General features: G+C 43.4%; 1 protein-coding gene across 5 annotated transcripts in view; it reads right to left on the bottom strand.

The window, feature by feature from the left end:
* Positions 1–12,760: 12,760 nt before the first annotated feature.
* prdm15 (PR domain containing 15) overlaps positions 12,761–22,717 on the bottom strand; it is a 74,065-nt gene continuing 64,108 nt past the window's right edge. For 4 of the 5 annotated variants that reach the window (XM_041211803.1, XM_041211807.1, XM_041211806.1 and 1 more), the window contains 5 exons: positions 21,893–22,024; positions 20,443–20,526; positions 19,190–19,365; positions 15,184–15,438; positions 12,761–13,629 (listed from right to left, as the gene is read on the bottom strand). In XM_041211803.1, coding sequence (XP_041067737.1) covers positions 13,099–13,629; positions 15,184–15,438; positions 19,190–19,365; positions 20,443–20,526; positions 21,893–22,024 — 1,178 coding nt within the window. In that variant the 3' untranslated portion in view covers positions 12,761–13,098. The remainder of the gene's footprint in view (positions 13,630–15,183; positions 15,439–19,189; positions 19,366–20,442; positions 20,527–21,892; positions 22,025–22,717) is intronic. The other variant, XM_041211805.1, reaches the window with a different exon arrangement.

Genomic DNA, 22,717 nt, shown 5'->3' with positions numbered 1-22,717 from the left:
TGGCCGGCTCGCCTCGAGCGCTTCACGCATGCGCAGGTCCTCCGCCCGCCAGCCGGTGCCGCACCCCCGCTGCCCCCCCCCCCCCCCCCCCCCCCGGCCCCCTGCTTCAACACGAGCATTTCATCCAATGGGAAATCGAGGCAGCGGCGAGGGGCCAGCCAATGACAGCGCTGGACATTGCCACGCACAACAGCCGGGACTCGAAACGCTGAGGTCGCCATGTTTGTTGGGGGCATAAGAAGTTGCACCTTGCCCAAAGGGACATGTTGTGCCCTTCACAACAACTACCTTCAGGCTTAAAAATCATTTTTTTTAATACATTCAAATATACAAATAACGATACCAAAACAGACCAGTTGAACAATTACAAAGAATACTCAGCCGGTTAGGCAGCAGCATCAGTGGAAAGAGAAATGGGGTTAATGTTTCAGGTCAATGACATTTCATTGGGACTTGGCGAGAAAAATCAGAAAAGTTATAGGCTTTAAACAAGTAAAGGGGATGGGGATCAAAAAGGAAGGTGTGTAAATGGGTGGAAAACATGACAATTCATGAGAAAATGATGATTCATGGTGCAAGACCAAAGGCAGTGATAATCTAACAAGAAGCAAAAGATGAGACTAGAGGTGTGAATGACAGAATGATGAACAGCTGCCACTTGAAAACAAGATTAAAAATGAGAGTAAAATGAAAATCTGCAAAGAAAAAGGAAATAAAATGGTCTGAAATTGTTGAACTCAATGAGTCAGGAAGGCTGTAAAGTGCCTAATTGAAAGATAAGTTACTGCTACTTCAGACCACATTGAGCTGCATTGGAATACTGCAGGAGGCTGAGGATGGAGAGGTCAGCATGAGAGCAAGGGGGAGGGTTAAAATGACAGGTGACCAGAAGCTCAGAGTCTGTGCCTACAAAGTGAATTGGGGCGTTCCACAAAGTGGTCGAAGTGTTTGTTCTCCCCAGTGTAGAAGTACACTTAAATCTCTGTTTCATGTGGAAGGAGTGTTTGAGGCCTTGAATGGTGAGATGGAGATGGTAAAAGAGCAGGTGTTACATCATAAGAACATAGGAAATCGAAGCCATTCAGCCCCTTGAGCCTGCACTGACATTCAATTAGATCATGGCTCAGCCTTAATGCTATTTTTCCACACTATGCCCATATGCCTTGGTGCTTTTACTATCTAGAAATCTAACAATCTCTGAACATACTTAATGACTGAGTCGCCACAGCCCTCAGGTTCACCACCCTCTGAGTGAAGAAACTAGTACTAAATGGCCTACACCTTTTTCTGGGACTATATCCCCTGGTTCTAGACCCTGCAGCCAGGGAACCATCCTTCCTGCATCGACCTTGTCAAGCCCTGTAAGAATTTTGTATGTTTCAATGAGATTGTCTCTCATTCTTCTAAACTCTGAAGGATACAGGTCTAGTCTCCTCAATGTCTCCTCACAGGACAATCCTGCCATCCCAGGAATCAGGACAGTGAACTTTCATTTCACTCCCTTTATGGCAAGTATATGGTTCCTTAGGGAGTTCAAAACTGTATGCAATGCTCCAGGTGTGCTCTCATCAAGACATATTTATTCCTGTACTCAAATCCTCTTGCAATAAAGGCCAAAAAACCATTTGCTTCCTAATTTTCTGTGCTCGCATGAAAAGGTGCCTCGGGAAAGGGAAAGGTTGTTAAGTGTGAATGAGATATGGACCAGGATGTCACGGACGAACATTGAACAGCTTATCCTTTAATTCCACTCAATTCTACCAAATAACATATTATGACCCTAGCTAAATTTGCTTTTTTGTGAGATATGTGAAACATTTCTTGTTCCAGTCACATTCGGGGTACCTGCCTTAGCTCTTTGTCCGGTACATCGATAACTGTATTACTGCAATTTCCTGCTCTCATCCTGAACTGGAAAATTTCATTAACTTTGTTTCCAAACCTTCTCTCACCTTTACATGGTCCATCTCCAACTCTTCCCTCCTTTCCTCAACTTTTCTGATTCGATTGCTGGGGATAGGCTATCAACGAGTATTCACTATAAGCCCACTGACTCCCACAGCTACCTCAACTATACTTCCACAACCCCACTTTCTGTAAAGACTCCATTACATGCGCCCATTTTCTCTGTCTCTGTCACATCTGTTCTGATGATGCAACCTTCCACACCAGTGATTCTGATATGTCTTCCATTTTCCCAAGGAATTTCTCCCCCTCACCCAAAAAGATTGAAAGGGCTCTTGACTGTGTCTATCCCTTTTCCTGAACTTCTGCTCTTTCACCTTCCTCTCCCTCCCAGAACCAAGATAATGTTCCCTTTTCCTCACTTTCCACCCCACCAGCCCCCATTTCAATGGATCATCATCCACTATTGCTGGCACCTCCAGCATGATGCCACCATCAAACACATCTTCACTTCCCCTCCCCTTTCAGCATTCCTAAGGGACCATGCCCTCCATGACACCTTGGTGTCCTCCTCCTCCTCACCCCCAACAATCCCTTCCCTTCCCATGACATCTTTCTATGAAAGCACAGGGAATGTAAGACAAGCCATTTTAACTCTTCCCTCCTCACTGTCCAGGGCCCCAAACACTCCCTCCAGGTGAAATAACGATTTACATGCACTTCTTTCAATTTAGTGTATGGTATCTGTTGCACACAATGTGGTCTGATCGACATTGGGAAGACTAACTGCAAATTCGAAGACTGCTTTGGGGGACACCTCAGACATGACTCTGATCTTCCGGTTGCCTGCCATTTTAATTTTCCGCCTTGCTCTCACTCTGATCCCTCTGTCCTTGGCCTCCTGCAGTGTTGTAATGAAGCTCCAACACAGCCTCGAGAAACGGCACCCGATCTTTCGATTCAGCATTTTACAGCCATTTGGACTCAACACTGAGTTCAACAATTTCAAACTATAATCTCGGCCCTATTGTATTCCTGCTTTCAGTCTTTCTCTTGTTTTTCTCATTTTTGCTTTCGGACTTCAGCTGTTCATCATCCTGCCATTCACACCTCCTCCATGCACATTTTGTCTCTTCCTTTGTTTCACTATCACGCCCTTTGGCCTAACACCATGAAACCTTTTGCCATTTAATTTCTCTTGCCATCCATCCTATCAGACCTTCCCTTTTGTTCTTTTACCCCATCCCCTCCCTTGCTTAAAATCTATTTCTAACATTTCTCAGTCCTGTTGAAAGATCATTGACCAGAGACATGAACTCTGTTTCTTTCTACACAGATGCCGCTTGACCTGAGTATTCCAAGCATTTCCTGTTTTTATTTCAGATTTTTGATTTTGTAGTCGAACATTTATTTCATTGTTTGTGGGTTATTTCTGAGTAAAAACTGCCTTCGAAAGAAGTTTATTTGCTGTAAAAACCTTGGACCATCCCAAAGACTTGAAAGACAAATTAAAGGTAAATTCAAGTTATTTTACCATCTGTTCACGTTTATTTATGATTAGGAGATCCTGTGCTTCTCTAGTTTGACTACGCTGCCAATTAAACATTGATACACTATCAACAGGCGACATTTAAAAAAAACTTTTCTTCAAATAGCGCACAGTAAGCTGCAGGCTAAAGACAGAAAAATGCTGGGAAATATACAAAAGGTCCGTCAGCATTTCAAAAGTAAATAAATATATTTCCCTATTTCAAATGCATAGTAACTACAGCTTTAAGGAATGTATTGACTAGCTTTAAGATTTATTGTACTGTGTAGTATCACGTGACATTGTGAATGAATCAGCCCTAAGCACGGGGAACATTAGGGATGGAGTTTGTGTCTAGTTGTGGTTCTTGATGGAAGCATGTAACTGCTGCTGAAGCCCTGGAAATAAAGTTTACTGTCTCTTATGAGAAACCTGTCTGGAAAATCAAGTCCGTAACAACTGGCGACGAGGATAAATTGGTTCTGACACTGTCCTAACCCAGAGAGTGTGAGTAGCTTGTTTTAAACAGAAGAAAGGGAAAATATACTCACCAGGTATGCCACGTTTTGGCAGGATCAACCCCTTCAACTCATCCACAGAGGATTGGAGTCAATATATAGAATGCCTCAGTTTCTTTTCCCAAGCAAATGAAATAACGATGGAGGAAAAAGGGAAAGCAATTCTCCTAAGCATCTGAGGGAGTAAAATTTATAACTTAATCCATAATTTGATGGCCCAGAATGCTCCTGATCCGAAGGCCTTCAGCAAATTGGTAAACCTTGTAAAGGGTCATTTTCCACCCAAACCCTCCAAAATCATGCAGAGGTTCAAATTTAATTCGAGAGTAAGAGCCCCGGGGAAAACCCTAGCAACATACGTAGTGAAGTTCAAACAGCTAACTGAACATTGTGACTTCAGGGAGACCCTAAATGATAAGTTATTTGATCTGCAGTGTGCACAACGATGCCATTCAATGAAGGTTATTAGCTGAAGTAAATATTGATTATAAAAGAGCATTGGAAATGGCATTTTCAATGGAAAGCACCGAGCGTGATTCACAGGCCTTGCAGGGTGTACAAAACCGTTCTCCGGTTGGGGCAGGAACAGCCGTGGTGTGAAAACCAGGGAGTCAGCCGTGAAGCAGGAGACAGTCCCTTCTACCTGAAACTTTAAAAAATATACAGGAGACAGCTCAGCAGCAAATCTGAAAATGAATTGTTATTGATGTGGAACTAACCATATTATGATGAAGGGTCATACAGACTCGAAACGCCAACTATATCCCTCTCCGCAGATGCAATCAGACCTGCTGAATTTTTTCAGGTATTTGTTTTTGTTCCCTGCTGTTTTAAAGAGGTGGAGTGCCACTATTGTCATAAAAGAGGGCACAAACTGAAGCTATGGAAAGCAAGATTGAGAGATATTCTCAGGCAGCAAACTAAACTGATTGAAGTACATAATGTGGAAGAACCGGAAATCACTAATTCTGACGTTTATTCTCTGTTTAATGTGAAAGTAGGGAAAACAGAGCCAATCACTGTTACTCTGCAGGCCAATGAAAATCCTTTGATTATGGAAGTGGACACAGGTGCATGAGCCGCTTTAGTAGGGGAGCACACATTCAAATATTTAAACAATTACTCAACAACTGAATGTGGACCAGACTTCAGCCAAATTGAAAATGAAGCCATACAACTGAAGAGTATTACCACTGTACCTGATTATTATAAGCACCAGACAGCACAGTTCCCTGTGATTGTGGTGGAAGGTCCAAAGTCTTCTAGGTCGTAATTGGCTAAAAGAAATTAAACTAAATAGTTCTGAAATTTTCCAGCTGAGAGCTGGTGGACAGTCAGAGCTGACTGTCTTGCCATCCCAAGAATAACTTGAGCTCTGAGATATTTGTCGGCAAGAATACCTCCTTATTAGCTTTGACTTTTTCTTCTACTAGGTGTAACCCTTGTAATCCATCAAATTATGGATTAAGTTATAAATTTTACTCCCTCAGATGCTTAGGAGAATTGCTTTCCCTTTTTCCTCCATCGTTATTTCATGACAAGGTCTTTTGAGAGGAATTGGGGAAAATCAAGGGTCTGCAGTCTAAGATCTATGTTGACTCTGAAGCAACTCCTCATTTTTTTAAAGCCAGGCTTGTGCCTTATACCTTGAGAGAGGAGGTTGACAATTGATTAAACTGTTTAGTGAAGCTGGGTATTATTCAGTCGGTTCAATTTTCAGAATGGGCAGCATAGTCCCTATCTTGAAACTGGATCAGACCATCCATATCTGTGTGAATTATAAGTTAACAGTAAACAAGGCTGCCAGGTTGGACAAGTACCCTAACCCCAGGATCGTGGATCTGTATACCAAATTAGCAGGTAGGAGAACTTACACTAAAATAGATATAAGTCACGCATATCAGCAGCTGAAACTGGATGATACATCCTGAGGATTTGTAACCATAAACACACACAAAGGGTTGTATCAATACACGCACCTGCCTTTTGGTGTTTATTCAGCCTGGGTGATTTTCCAGAGGATGATGGAGAGCTTGCTGCAAGGACTACCTCAAGTCATGGTCTACCAGGATGACGTCCTAATAACTGGGTTAACAGAAGTAGACCACTTGGCTAACTTGGAAGAAGTCTTAAAATGATTCTCAGAAGCAGGGGTGCACTTGAGAAAGGAAAAGTGTACCTTTCAGGCAAGTGAAGCCAATTACTTGGGCCACCAGGTGGATACCCAAGGGTTACACCTAGTAGAAGAAAAAGTCAAAGCTAATAAGGAGGTATTCTTGCCGACAAATATCTCAGAGCTCAAGTTATTCTTGGGATGGCAAATTACTATGGTCAATTCCTACCCAACTTATCAACAGTCCTAGCCCCTCTACACATTATTATAGAAAAATCAACATTGGTCTTGGAAGTCACCTCAAGAAGACACCTTCACAAAAGTTAAACAGCTCTTGCAATCTTTGAACTTGTTAGTACACTACGAACCGACAAAAGAATTGGTGCTAACTTGTGACCCATCCCCCTAAGGCGCGGGAGTGGTACTATCTCATAAGATGGACAACAGTTCAGAAAGGCCAATAGACTATGTATCCAGAACTCTCTCTATGGCCGAGAAGGGTTATTCACAAATTGAGAAAGGATTAATGATTATTTTTGGAGTTAAAAAATTCCATCAGTATGTACATGGCCGACACGTTACTATGTTTAGTGAAGAAAAAGCTATCCCTCCCATAGCTTCTGCAAGAAGTCAAAGATGGGCTTTGATTTTATTGGCATATGAATATATCTTTATGCAGAGACCAGTGATGCACATAGTCAATGCAGATGCCCTAAGTCACCTTCCTTTGCAGGAGAGCATTGAACATGCTCCAACTCTCCAAGAGATGGTATTAGCGATGAATTTCCTGGATTCTTCACCAGTCTGCACAAGACAAATAAGAAACTGGACGAACCATGATACTGTCTTGTCTAGAATACGAGAGGAAGTATTGAAAGGATGGTCCCAGGAACCAGTCCTTGAAAAATTGAAGCCATTCTTCACCCAAAGGAATGAATTGAGTAGTCAAGCTGGTATCCTGTTATGGGGTGCATGAGTTGTCGTTCCTTCACAAGGAAGGGAACCGGTCTTCACTGAGTTACGTAGTGCGCATCCTGGAGTTTCCAAAATGAAAATGCTTCCAAGGAGCTATATCTGTTGGCCAGGTATAGATAGCGATATAGAAAAAAATGGTTCAACACTGTCTCCTGTGCCAGCAACTGCAGAAGTTGCCTGTTTCAGGCCCACTGCATCCATGGGAATAAACTGGTCGACCCTGGGTGAGACTGCATAGAGATTATGTAGGTCCATTTCTAGGCATGTTTCTACTAATAACTGATGCATATTCTGAATGATTAGATGTGTACAAAGTTAGATCACCAACGTCAGGTGCGACTACAGGAGGGTTACACCAAAGATTTTAGATACATGGATTGCCAGAATTCATTCTCTCAGACAATAGTATTGCATTTACTAGTGCTGAATTTCAAAGACTCGTGAGCCTAAATTGTATCAAACACACAAACGTTGTACTGTATCATCTGTCATCTAACGAATTGGCCGAGAGAGCAGTACAAACTTTTAAAGTTGGGATGAAAAAATTATCAGGAGGATCATTGGAGATGAAACTTTCACGTGTCCTGTTTCATATAGAAGAAAACCCCTCCACACTACTACAGAGTTACTTATGAAATGCAGCCTTCATACAAGATTAAGCCTGGTACTTTACAATTGGGAGGGTTTTTTTTATTCATTCATGGGATCTGGGCTTCACTGGCTGGGCCAGCACTTATTGCCCATCCCTAGTTGCCCTTGAGAAGGTGGTGGTGAGCTGCCTTCTTGAACCACTCTGGTCCATGCGGTGTAAGTACACCCACAGTGCTGTTAGGAAAGGAGTACCAGGATTTTGCCCCAGCGACAGTGAAGGAATGGTAATATATTTCCAAGTCAGGATGGAGTGACTTGGAGGGGAACTTACAGGTGTTGAGGTTCCCATCTATCTGCTGCCCTCGTCCTTCTAGATGGTAGTGGTCATGAGTTTCGGAGGTGCTGTCTAAGGAGCCTTGGTGAATTCCTGCAGTGCATCTTGTAGATGGTACACACTGCTGTTACTAAGCATCGGTGGTGGAGGGAGTGAATATTTGTGGATGTGGTGCCAATCAAGTGGGCTGCTTGGCCTGAACGGTGTCAAGCTTCTTGAGTATTGTGGGAACTGCACCTATCCAGGCTTTGTGGAGCCAGGAGGTAGATTACTTGTCACAGGACCAGAACAGTCAAGGGAATCAACAAGTGACTCATGATTTACATAGTCCAGATAAAAAGTTTACTGTTGGTGAAACAGTATTTGTACAAAACTTCAATGGTGGATCAAGCTGGTTACCTGATGTAATAGTTTCTGTGACCAGAGCGTTGTCATACCATGTAGAAGTGGAGTGCTGGATCACCCAAAAACACATGGATCATTTGAGAAGGGAGATACCTCAACAAACTGATGTTCCACCTGTAACTATTGTGAAACCTGTGGTCCCTGTTGAAATTGTTCAACCAAGGATAGACAGACCAGATGTCTCTGCTGGAGTGGATAACACTGAACTGCCTGTGCCTAAGGAGGTACCTGATGTTGCTGCAGGTCCAGAAAATGAAGATTCCATAAGAGATTCTAAAGTTGTGGAGCTACAACGTTCCACCCAGATCAGGAAACCACCTGAGACTGAACATAACCCGTGTATATATTGGTGATGTCGTGAATGTAGTTGTTCTTATAAATACAAGTTGCAAAAACATTTAGAGGGAGGAATGTAGTGACTGTAGCTTCAAAACTTATTGTACTATGTAATGTCACATGTCAGTGTTAACAAATCAGCTCTAAGCACAGGGAACCTTAGGGGTGGGGTTTGTGTCTAGTTGTGGATCTTGATGGAAGCATGTAACTGCTGCTGAAGCCCTGGAAATAAAGTTCATTGTTTCTTATGAGAAACCTGTATGGAAAATCAAGTCCATAACAAAATGTCTCATCTAACTATGAGCACATAATCCAGGCTGACAATTCAATGCAGCATGGAGGGAGTATTTGCTAAATTACAGTGGCACTGCTTTTCTAAAGCATTGCAAAATCCCATCACCGTTGTTCATATTGGCCTCCACTGATTCATGACCCAATTTAAAATCGTTGCTATATTTCCATAAATCCCTACAATGCCCACATCCCAGCCCTACCTCTGCAAGCTCAGGCTCTTAGTCTGATCCGACTCTCTCTCTCGTGAAGTATTGTCACTCTCTCCTTTAAATCTGTCACCGTCACGGTCTCCTCAAAAACCTACCCTTGACTCCGCCATCAGTTGCCGGAAATCTCTTCCTAACTATCTCCCCACTTCTAAAAGTTTCCTTTCAAATTGTGTATTCAGTAACTTGTTGTCACTCTATTAATAGCACTTAGTGCCCCCACTCTCTGATATGATGTGCGTTAGCACATTTTCTGAAAGGCACGATGATGTTGAAGCTGCTGTGCATTTTGAATTTTTATTTGTTTCAACTTGTTAGGACGGAAACACCTCGCCCTCTGCCTTAGCCCCAACTGCAAAAGAACACCACCAACATGAAAGGGAAAATTTCTCTAGCTTCTTTCACAAGTCCCAGGGTGCTTTACAGTCAATGAAGTACTTTTGAAATGTAGTTACTGTTGTAGAAAATATGCAGTAGCCAATTTGCAAACAGCAAGTTCCCCAAAAAAGCAAAGTGATAATGATCATTTTGTTTTTCTTTAGTGATGTTGATTAAGGGATTAAATATTGGTTAGAAGACTGAAAATATCACCCCAGCTCTTCTTCGAAATAGTCACCTGGGAAAGCAGACAGGGCCTCAGTTTTTATTGTCTCATCCTACACAGTTTGGCACTGGGGAATCTACAAAGAGCAACGCAATAGGAATTTACAGGAACTTCAGTTACGTAGATAGATTGGCGAAGTTGAGACTGTTTTCCTTAAAGAGATGGTTGAGTGGAGATTTGGTAGAGGTATTCATAATCGTGAGGGATCTAGACAGAGTAGATCGGGAAAAAGCGTTCCCATTGGTGGAAGGATCGAGAACAAGAGAGCACAGTTTTGAGATAATTGTCAAAAGTAACGGCAACATGAGGAGAAAAGTTTTCATGCAGGTTAGTGGTTAGGGTCTAGAACGCACTACCTGAGAGTGTGGTGGAGGCAGATTAAATTGACGCATACAAAAGTGAATTAGATTAGCATCTGAAAAGGATAACAGGCCAAATGGCCACCTCCTGTGCTAGTAACCATTCTTTGATTATGAAAGGAAAAGTGGGTATGCCACGAGGAACAATTATTCTCCATAGCCTGGAGGGAAGATGGTTGTGAAAGGAGGCTTCATTAAAGTAAAGAACATATTAAATGGCTTAGCTGGGTGACAAAAATATTACTTTACAATAAGGTAGGATAATGGCTCAGCAGTAATAAAGATAATTTAGATTTAGATCAAATGTGAGGAGAAAACTTCAGAAAAGGACAGTACAGGTTTGGAGTTAGATGCCACGCTTGAAAGCACTTGAGTAAAAAATTTTAGTCTGACACTGAGGAAATGCTGCATCATCAGAGATGCCATCTTTCAGATGAGACATTAAAAGCCCTGTCAGATGGGTATAAGGTCCCATGACGCTATTTTGAAGAGGGGCAAGGGCTGTCCAGACCAACATTTATCCATCAATCAACATTACATAAACAGGTTATCTGGGCGTTATCACATTTTTGTTTGTGGGGGCTTGGTGTGTGCATATTGGCTGCTACGCATCCGACATTACAACACCGACTACAAAATTCTTTGGCTGTAAATCACGTTGATGTCTGGTGGTCGTGGAAAGAGCTACATAAATGAAAGACTTCCTTTTATGCTAATGGTAAAATAAAAAGACAAGACTTGTATTTATATATCGTCTTTCATGACTCAGGATGTCCTAAAGCAATTTACAGCCAATTAAATACTTTATTATAGACAACATTGTAACGTAGGAAATGCAGCAACCAACTTCCATACAAAGTCCCACAAACAGGAGTGAGATAATGACTGGATAATCATTCTTAGTGATGGTGGTTGCTGGTTAAGTATTTGCCAGGACACCACATTTGAGTTTTCACGGCCAAAAAGCCCATCGTCCTTGACGTTTCTTATGTACATGCCACGTTTTCATTGTAAAGAAAATTTCCCTCAAAAAAATCCCTGCAGATGCTGGAAATCTGAAACTGAAAATGCTGGAGAGATTCATTAAGTATCTGTGGAGAGATATGTCAGGTGTTAAACCCAGTTCTGTTGAAGGGTCTGTACCTGAAACATTAACTTGTCCGTGCCCTCCGCACCTACTGACTGACCCGATGTGTATTTCTAAACATTTCCTGTTGTCTTGCTTTCATATCTCCAATGCTCAGCCGAATCTTCGACCTCAATGTCTTTCAGGTTGGGAAGATCTGGATTAACTTTCCCGCATGTATGAACAAGAAATTGGGTTAGGGGATGATTACTAACCATTTGCTGAAAAGAGCCAGCCAGTATGAAGCTGTCAGCGATAAGGTTATTCCTGTTCCACCTCATGGTATTCTATTAATAGCATTTGTAGGTTTCTAATTTAAATTTAAAAGACGAGTTTTGACCAAGTAACTCAAGAATATCAATCAAAACTTAATTGTATATTCTCACTGTAGAAATATGCCTTTTACACCTCCCACTTGGCATCATTGGCGAAGCACTCTGTACCTGAGCTTGTATGCATCTCAGCTTGTCCCTGCTTCAATCCCCAGCTAGTGCTAAGTTAGCTGAGCTCAATCAGGGTAAAACTTGGGGTTGTAACAATTTGCCTTCATGACCATGGGTGACTGTGAGAAAAAAGCAGCCACAATTCCCGATTTCTATGCAATATTGGAAGGTGCATGGTTCGGATGCTGGGAAAATAAAGGTTGGATCCGATAGTGGTGTCAATGTTTACTGTCTGCTCTAGCATGTGAAGAAACGTCCATTCGGATTCGGTGCAAAATGGTTGCTGGCACCGATGGAACTAAATAGCAGCAGGGACCATAATCTATCTTCAATGGGGCGCTGAGAAGATTGCTAAAAAAAACCTAACATTTATTTCCACACCACGCTACACTTCCTCGCTACACTAACCCAGGAAGCAGAACACTCTTACCAATTGTCCTTTAGTGGAAATACTTTATCACTGAATGTTTTCCTTCAGTTGTATGACACATTTTCCTCAATTTTATTAAAGTGTTTGGCAGTCCTTTGTTGTTGCTCTAGAAAATACTGAGTCACTGAAACACTTTTTGCTGTCTGCATCATCACTCCCATGTGTAAATGTGAAAAAATGTGAAAATAACTGAAGACAAGTAATATATTTATAATTGTGTGTGTGTGTGTGTGTGTGTGTGTGTGTGTGTGTGTGAGTAAACAGAGATGGCAAAAGAGGCAAAGCCCTAGATTTTCAGATCAGTATTATCTTACAACTTGTGTTAACAGGTCATTTTAAGTCGATGATCGCCAGCTTTAAAATCATTCCTATTTAAAAAAAAAATCTAGACTACAGAATAAGAAAGAGACACAGTGTAAATGGGCAGATATAGCAAAACGTACAGACTGAAGGAGAGACAGAGAAAGCCGCAACGATCCAGAGCTGCATATTCAGCAGCTGCGCTGACACACTCACAAATCCAGCTCATTCTAGCTCATGTTATGAGGCTGTCACAGAATCATAGATATATTTTGGTTTGCACTTCAAGTCTGTTTTTGTTTTTAAAGGATTTAATTTAAAAAAAGAGTTCACTTTAAACCGCTAATATCACACTCAAGACATGGTTCTGCTGTGTTCACACATACACCCACCAGACCTGTGAAATTATGGAGTGAAGTGACTGTGGAAGGGATTTTGTTGCTGCAGGGTTAAAAAAGTCTGGAGCAGATTGACTTCAATCTGGAGTGGACTGTTGCAGCCCCAAGTGTAAAGGTGCCGAATGTCAGTCATGGTTGATTTTGTGTTGGGTGTTTCTGATATTGGAGGTGGAGGGGGGGCGGAGGGGAAATTTTCTTCACTTATCTGAGGGCAGGGGCACAGAGGTAATTCTTTAATAGTTGTATATCTGTTGTTGGGCCTGTTGGGATTGCGGTGTCTGAATCTGAACTTGCTGCTGCTGTTGCTGTTGTTGTTGTTGTTGTTGTTGTGCTGGTGCTGGCTGAGCCTGGAGAATGTGGTGAGGACCATCTGCAGCTTGCGGTACTGCCCTCCAGGTCATGGCGTGCTGCTGCTCGCCCAGCGAGCTCTCCACCGGGGCGATGGAGTTGACAAAGGTGGTCAAGTTCATGGACTGGGCGAGGGAGTGGGCCTGTGGGGTGGCTGCCGGCTGCGCCTCGATCTGGATCTCCATCGGCCGGCTGTGCACCACGGTGGAGCCGCTGATGGAGTCGAAGCTGACCGTCAGGATGGAGTCGAGCTGCATCTGTCGGTCCTGCAGTGTCAGGTTGGTCACCGTGATGGGCTGGAGGTTGGTGAAGTGGGTGCCAGCCACGGTGCTGATGTTGGGTGAGACCGCAATGTTTGTGAGCCCAGCAGAGCTGGTTGACGTGGTCACATTTGAATCTCCAAGTGTCACAACCACCTACAGCAAAACAAAACATTTTTTAAAAAATTAGTGATAAACATTAAGTTATACACCAGAAAGAATGAACGTGCATTTATACAGCACCTTCCATGACTACAGAACATCCCAAAGTGCTTTACAGTCAATGAAGCACTTTTCATGTGTGGTCCCTGCTGCAGTGAAAGAAATAGAATGGATGGACATAAAAGATCTTAACAGAGGTGGAGTTCTCCCTGGTGTCCTGGCCAATGCTTAACCAGCAACCATCATCACCAAAAATGATTATCCAGTCATCATCCCAACTGCTGTTTGTGGGACCTTGCCGTGTGGAAGGAAACTGGTTGCTGCATTTCCTACATTACAATATTGTAAACAGAAGTAATTAATTGGCTGGAAAGTGCTTTAGGACATCCATGGTCATGAAAGACAATATATAAATGCAAGTTTTGTTTTTCTATTTTACCATCAGTGGAGCATAAAGAAAAGTCTTGCATTTATATAGCATTTTTCACGGCCACCAGACACTTCAAAATGCTTTACAGCCAAAGAATTTTGTAGTCACTGTTATCGTTTAAGAAACTTAGCAGCCAATCTGCGCACAGCAAGCTTCCACAAACAGCAATGTCATAATGACCAGATAGTCTGTTTCTGTAATGTTGAATGATGGGTAATACTGGCCAGGACACCAGGGAGAACCCCCAGCCCTTCTTCAAAATAGTGTAATGGGACCTTATGTCCACCTGACAGGACAGCTTTTAATGCCTTATCCAGAAGGTGGCACGTCCAAGGGTGCAGCACTTCCTCAGTACTGCACTGGAGGGTCAGCCTGAAGTGGGACTTGGACCAAGAACTTTGTGACTCAGAGGTGAGAGTGCTAGCAACTGAGCCATGATTGTCACAGAGCCAATCACTCCAGGAGATATCCAATTGTTTTTATTTATCTTTCACAGAATGTGGGCATCACTGGCTAGGTCAGCATTTATTGCCCATACCTAAGGAGAGAGTCTCCCCGTCAGGGACCCAGTTTAAAGAGGAAGTCTCGCTGTCAGGGACCCAGTTTAACTTGGGAGTCTCTCCGTCAGGGAGCAAGTTTAAAGAGAAAGTCTCTTCATCAGGGACCCAGTTTAAAGAGAAAGTCTCTTCATCAGGGACCCAGTTTAAAGAGAAAGTCTCTCTGTCAGGGACCCAGTTCAAAGAGAAAGTCTCTTCATCAGGGACCCAGTTTAAAGAGAAAGTCTCTCCGTCAGGGACCCAGTTTAAAGAGGGAGTCTCTCTGTCAGGGACCCAGTTTAAAGAGGGAGTCTCTCCATCAGGGACCCAGTTTAAAGAGGAAGTCTCTCCGTCAGGGACCCAGTTTAAAGAGGGAGTCTCTCTGTCAGGGACCCAGTTTAAAGAGGGAGTATCTCCATCAGGGACCCAGTTTAAAGAGGGAGTCTCTCCATCAGGGATCCAGTTTAAAGAGGGAGTCTCTCCGTCAGGGACCCAGTTTAAAGAGGATGTCTCTCCATCACAACATATTCCAATTATCACAGGCAGAATCTAATCTGGATTCTACCCTGATATCTCACTGACCTGACTCATGTTCTGCACCGCGGAATCTGTCTCATCATCCACAGTTGCTGTGAAACCAGTTTCTTTATCAGTGTAAGTGTACATTGCGGCCTCTTCAGCAGCTGTTGCTGATTCATCATCTTCCTCTTCTTCCTCATCTTCCTCATCCTCCTCCTCCTCCTCTTCTTCTGCCTTCCGCTTTTTCCGTTGTCCTCGTTTCAATCTCTTGACCTGGTCCATTTCTGCTAGCTCGCTCTCATGTAAGCTTATGTCCTGCTGCAGCAAGAATGGGTAAAATACGTCAGCGGCAAACATTGTCAGGTAGAGTGTCAAACCTCACACACACACACATACCGGGCAATAATCAATGGCTCCAGCGCTCAGAATGATACAGCCCAGGAGACCCTTCGATCCATCCTGCCTGCACCAGCTCTTTGAAAGAACTATCCAATTAATCCTGCTCCCCAGCTCTTTCTCCACAGCCTTGCAAATCTTTCCTTTTCAAATATTTGTCCAATTCTCTACTGAAAGTTCAATTGGGAAATCGATGTGTAAGGCAACAGTTTGAGACCATTTGGGGAAAACGGCAGTGAAGTGGTTGTCTTTTCATTGCTGTGATTTGGGTTCAAATCCAGCCCTAACAATGGGATGATGGTAATCTCTTTCTGCTAGTTTAGCTCCTAAGGGCAGGAACCTTAGGAATAGGAACTAGCTAGCAACCCCACTCAGATAAAAGCACAGAACAGCTGGTGTGGGAAATGAGGAAATTGCATTGGTTCAGTATCGATCTGTGTTGGAGGATGGGGCTGAAGAACATTGCTGATGCTAAGGGGATAAGAGAGCTTCAGTCTGCACCTAACTGCGCTCAATCTGATCTGGGTGTGTTTATTGGTTATATTAGGTGGCAGAAGTGGGAGTGTTCCATTCCAAGCACTCAGCGGAACATAGGATTTAGGAGCAGGAGTAGGCCATTCAGCCCATTCCAGCCTGTTCCACCATTCTATAAGACCATGGCTGATCTCAACACTAAGATAAGAGCAAAATAATGTGGATGCTGGAAATCTGAAACAAAAATAAAAATAGCTGAAAAAACTCAGCAGGTCTGACAGCTTCTGCAGAGAGGAATACAGTTAACGTTTCGAGTTTGTATGACGGAGTTGTGGTCTCAACTCAATTTCACTCATCTCAGGGAATTTATATTTTAGGGGTTTAAATTGTGGTGAGACAGGAGAAGTTTAGATCAGAGAAGGTTAAGAGGAGAATTGACGGAGGTATTCAAAATTGTGAATGGTTTTGATAAAGTGAATAGGGAGAAACTGTTTCCAGTGGCAGAAAGATTAGTAACGAGAGGTCAACGATTTCAAGTGATCCGCAAAAGAACCAGAGATGACATGAGGAAACCCATTTTTTTTTTTACACACTATGAGCCGTTGGCATCTGGATTGCATTGCCAGGAAGAGTGGTGGAAGCAGATTCAACGGAAGCATCCAAAATAGAATTAGAAAAATACTTGTAGGGTAAAAATATAAAGGGCGAAGGGGAAGGAACAGGGAAAATGGGATTAGTTGGAAAGTGTTATCAAAAAGAGGGGAAAGGTTTGATGGGCTGAATGGCCTTCCATGTTGTACCACTCTAGGATTTTAGTGCACAAGCATGAACTGGCACTGATCTTTCATAGATGGGGGGGGGTGGGGGGTGCATATAACTGCCAGACTGTTATAAGTCAGATCGATGATTTTTAAACTGGGTCCATTGCACCATCAGATTTCTGTATTTGTTGGCTTATTGACATTTTGGGTTGAGTTTTTCCAGTTGTGTGGCAGGCTTCCAATTGAGATGATTAAGGCCCCAATTAGGGGTAATTTAGAAAGCTTGCCAGCATTTTGCCACTGAGGGGAGCAGCCGCATGCAGAGGCCACCAGCTCAACGGGTGTAGCGGCATGAATGCGACAGGCCGGGTTGGGGGTGGGGGGGGGGTGTGGGGGGGGGCATTTGATTAGAGGTTCCACCCCACATGATGGCTGCACAGCTTAAATTATTGACTCTGCCACTCTGAGGGGCCAAAATGGCTTTGCTCTCTCAAAACTGCTAATATAAATACATACCTCTGAGGACAACTCCATGTTGAGCCCCCCACCCCTGCAGTCCCAGACCTCCCTCAGCAGTGGCCACCTCTACAAGTGGGGCGGCCGAGGCTCCAGAGCTGCAGACTGCACTTAACAGGACAGCAAGTGCAAAGGCGGCCGATGAATGAGGCCACCTCCAGATGATTGCACCGAAGAGCACGCTTTCAGCAAGTGCGGGCTCAGGAGCCCCCATGAGGTCCTGATGTCAGGTCCCAAAGGGTGTGGGGTAAAATATAGCCCTTTATTTCTGTTGCTAATACAAAGGCAACACTATGTTTTCTGCAAAGGAAACATTGTTTTTAGCAGGTACTGACTTTTGGAAGTTAGGACAGGAGCAGTGATTTTGTACCGGAATTACAGAAAATCATAGAATGGTTACAGGAGGAGGCCATTTGGCCCATTTTGTTCACACCAGCTCTCTGCAAGAGCAACTCAGTTAGTCCCACTCACCTACCTTTTCCCCATGACCTTGTAATTTGTTCTCTTCACCACGACTGCATCTGCCTCCGCCACACTCTCAGGCAGAGTATTCCCGATCCTAATCATTCACCACATGAAAAAGCTTTTCATCATGTCACCCTTGGTTCCTTTGCCATTCTAATTTGGGGAAGATTGTGGCATGTTGGTAATGTCACTGGACTAGTAATCCAGAGGCCCAGGGTAATGTTCGAGGGACATAGGCTCGAATCCCACCATGGCAGCTGGTGGAATTTAAATTTAATTAATTAAATATCTGGAATATAAAGCTAGTCTCAGTAATGGTGACTATGACAACTATCATCGATTGTTGTAAAAATCCATCTGGTTCACTAATGCCCTTTAGAGAAGGAAATCTGCTATCCTTACCTGGTCTGTTCTGCATGTGACTGCAGACCCACAACAACAGACTCCTAACTGTCCCCCTGAAATGTTCATTTCAAGGACAACAAGGATGGGCAACAAATGCTGGCTTTGCCAACGATGCCTACATCTCATGAAAGAATGTAAAAAAAACAAATTAATCTTGTATTGTTGTTCTCTGGTTTTTGACCCTTCCACCCAATGGAAACAGTTTCTCCGTAATGGGAAGTTTTTCTCCACCTATTGTGCCCAGACCCCTCATGATTTTGAACACCTCTATCAAACCTCCTCTCAACCTTCTCTTCTGCAAGGAAAACAACTACAGGTTCTCCAATCTATCCGGGTAACTGAAGTCCCTCATCCCTCAAACCATTCTCATACACCTTTTCTACACCCTCTCAAGCCTTTACATCCTTCCTAAAATGTGATGGCCAAAACAGAACACATTACTTCAGTTGAAGCCAAACCAGTGTTTTATAAAGGTTCATCATAACTTCCTTGATTTTGAACTCTATGCCGCTATTTATAATAGTATCTTTAGGAGATAAAGATCTCCTAAACTGATCTTTATCTCTGATTGTGAACTCTATTTTATCTCCTCTGAACCTTCTCTATCACTACGGTTTGAATGCTTCCAAAGTGTAGCAGACTTGCTCCCTTACTTGCACTATTTCAAAGGAAGAGCACACAATGATAGTGGTCACTGGAAGCTTCCGTAATGCATCAGTTGGCACCCAGTCAAGCTGTGGTCAAATATACAGCTATTCTGCAGGGTATTTGCTCAATTTGTTCTTCCCTGTGACAACTATACTCCAGAAATGTCACTGGGCTACACCATCAATGTCACAACGTTGCACTGAGTGAATATCTAATAAAGTTACAGGTGGGGAAATGACTGATGGCCCTTTTAGCAATGTGCAAATTACAACCTGCCATAAAATGGATGTTGACACACTGCACCCCGTCCCCTCCCCCACCCCCACTCCCTTTCTACTCTCCAGCAATAGGCTGTTCTCATCACCAGAACTCCCGTCAGTCAGTCTATCCCTAACACCTCTCACCTCAGGGTGTTTGCGCCTCATGTGCCTGTTCATCGACGCTCGTGTGGAAACCTTTGTGCCACACAGCTGGCAGTTCTGGGCCTCCACCTTTTTATGAGTCAGCTGTATGTGTTTGAAGAGCATGTACTCGGTGACAAACTTCTTCTCACAGACGCTGCAGGTCCATTGCTTTCCAACTGAGAGAGTGAAAGGTGGGTGGTGAGGAAGGGGAGACAAAAGCAGAAAGGATGTAAAAGTCAGGTTGCTGCTGATTAAAATTGGTGTTAACAAAAGAATTAATTAATGGGTGGGAACACCTCAAATAGAATAAAAAAAACAATATGACTATGATCGGTTATTTTAATCCAATTTCTTGGACTCATTCATGTGAATCCGTAATACATTCTACAAATATATAATCTGAACGCAAATTGGATTCCTGCTAGTAACCCAATCTCGGGTTTTACTTATTCTATATGCAGACCATCTGCACCATGAATGAAACCCCCAGTCTATAACTCACCCTTGGTTAGTGTTTCTACATTTAATCACCATCCTAGAGCAGTGAAGGAATCCATTCAGCCCATCACACCTGTGCTGCTCTTTAGAAGAGCCGACATCCTGGGGGGTTACCATTGACCAGAAACTGAACTGGACTAGTCATATAAATACTGTGGCTACAAGAGCAGGTCAGAGGCTAGGAGTTCTGCATCGAGTAACTCACTTCCTGACTTCCCAAAGCCTGTCCATCATTCACAAGGCACAAGTCAGAAGTGTGATAGAATACTCTCCACTTGCCCGGATGAGTGCCGCTCCCACAACACTGAAGAAGCTTGACACCGTCCAGGACAAAGCAGCCCGCTTGACTGGCACCACAAACATTCACTCCCTCCACTACAGATGCACAGTGGCAGCAGTGTGTACCATCTACAAGATGCACAGCAGGAACTCACCAAGACTCTAACTTGAGACACCAACTTCTAGAAGGACAAGGACAGCAGATAGATGGGAACACCACCACCTGGATGTTCCCCTCCAAGCCATTCACCATCCTGACTTGGAACTATATTGTTGTTCCTTTACTGTCGCTGGGTCAAAATCCTGGAACTCCCTTCCTAACAGCACTGTGGGTGTACTACATCACATGGACTGCAGCGGTTCAAGAAGGCAGCTCTCCACCACTTTCTCAAGGGCAACTAGAGTTGTGCAATAAATGCTGGCCTAGCCAGCGAAGCCCACATCCTGTGAATGAATAAAAAGTTTGGCAGGCGCACCTGTATGGAGAAGTTTATGGTTCTCCATACTGTTCCTTTCACTGAAAGTTTTCCCACACAGTTCACACATGAAGTCCTTCACACCTGCAGAAATATATAAAAAAAAGTACATGTTTAAAAAGAACAACCGTGCAGTATCTGTCAGCACACATTACACCAAGCTACATCACGCAAAGGACAATGCGTGGAAAACAGGGACTGATATAAAAACACAATAATTCCAATAATGTCCTACTTTCTTAGATCAGCTCTTATGCTGAATTTTAAAATCCTCATCAACACAAAAACAGAATTACCTGGAAAAACTCAGCAGGTCTGGCAGCGTTGGAGGAGAAGAAAAGAGTTGACGTTTCGAGTCCTCATGACCCTTCGACAGAACTTCAGTTCTGTCGAAGGGTCATGAGGACTCGAAACATCAACTCTTTTCTTCTCCGCCGACGCTGCCAGACCTGCTGAGTTTTTCCAGGTAATTCTGTTCTTGTTTTGGATTTCCAGCATCCGCAGTTTTTTGTTTTTATATTTAAAATCCTCATCCTTGCTTTGAAATCCTTCCATCACCTCGCCCCTCTCTAACTGTGTAATCTCCTCCAGCCCTAAAACTCCTCGAGATTTCTGCACTCCTCTAATTCTGACCTCCTACATATCCACGATTTTTAATCATTCTGCCATTAGCAGCCATTCCCTCAGCTGCAAAGTCCCAAACACTAGAATTTACTCTACAAGCCTCTCTGCCTCTCTCCTCCTTTAAGGTGTTCTCTAAAAACTAGCCCTTTGGCCAAGCCTTTGGTCACTTGTCCCAAATTATGTTTGACAATGGTCCCATGAAGCACATTGGGACATTTTTAATGGTAAAGACATGTGTTATGTGTCCTACAGGAGTGAAAGGCAGTGTGGTGATCCTCTACCCCACTAGGTCTTGAATATACACATCTTTTAATAATGCTTCAGACATAGGTAAGGAATGGTGAAGCTCTCCATCATAAAATATTCAACTCTCACCTGGGAACAGTTTTCACCTGTGGATAGGGTGATTAAGAGTTGACTGGGGATCAGTTACTGCCTCCACTTTAAAGGTACCTCATTATGTCCTCAGAACAATAAGCTCATTTAATAATTTTAAACCTGAGATTGGGAGATTTTTGCTAGACTGGAGTACAAAAAGACATAAAGCCAAGGCAGGTGGATGGAGTTAAGATAGAGATCATCCCCAATCTTACTGAATGGCTGATCAGACTTGGAGTTAAATGGCATACCCCTGTTCCTAGTGAGAACAGACTCCCCTGTTCACATGACACAGATACCAAACACGACAGCCACCATAACTCTGATAATCCCAGACTTGGTAGACCATAGGCCTCCCTGAACAAGGAGATTCACAGCTCTCTGATATAGAAACAGATGGAAGTCATACTGCCTTGGGTCTTAGCCTGGATGCTCCATCAGTAATTACCCGTGTGCCTCTTGTAATGTTTGAGCATGTTGACCTTCTGTGCAAACTTCCGATGGCACTCCTTGCACTCATACTCTTTGATCCCCTTATGGAGTTTCATGTGATGTCTTAGAGCATGCTTGGTTTTCATCCCTGGACACAGAATTGCAAAGAGGCAGACATCATTACAAAACTAACAAGACTTTAATAAGACGGAAATCAGAGCTCCCAAAGTTAATGAACAGATGACAGAAAAAAACGGGATCGTGAATCTGATGAGAAAGGGGATGAAGAATTCTCGAGGTATTAATACATTTGTTTCATTCACATAAGGCAGAGATTACAGAAATCTTGGGTGGCTGTGGGTGGGAGAGGAGAGTCTGACATTGAGGGAGTTATGCATTGGTTGGGAAAGGAGTTAACTTGATGCCTCTAATAGCCTTTAGAAAGTCATTGGTTGCAATTTTTAATAATTCTCCAGGATATACCAAGGTGACAGGATGGGCAGAAAGAGAGAACAAGAGTACAAGCGCTACAGGGAGAGGGAGAGGGGGAGAGAGAGAGAGAGAGAGAGAGAGAGAGAAAAAAGGAGAGGTGGAGCAATGTGCAAGACAGCAGGTGGTACAAGAGAGAGAAAAAGAGTGAGAAGGGGGTGGTATGAAAAAAGGGGGCAATGTGAGAGGGAAAGAAAGAGCAAGGAGCTTCTCATGAGAGTGGGTATTGTGTGTGTGTGTGATAGAGAGAGAGAGAAGGGTGCAATGTGAGAAAGGAAAGGAATGGGGTAGTTGAGAGATACTGAGAGGGCACGAGAGAGGAGATGGTGCAGGAGAGAGAGGAGGTGGGAGA

Source organism: Carcharodon carcharias, chromosome 18, assembly GCF_017639515.1.
Source record: "Carcharodon carcharias isolate sCarCar2 chromosome 18, sCarCar2.pri, whole genome shotgun sequence".
Taxonomy (NCBI): Eukaryota; Metazoa; Chordata; class Chondrichthyes; order Lamniformes; family Lamnidae; genus Carcharodon; species Carcharodon carcharias.
Note: the sequence above shows the minus strand (reverse complement) of the source record. Positions and strands in the feature narration are given on the sequence as shown.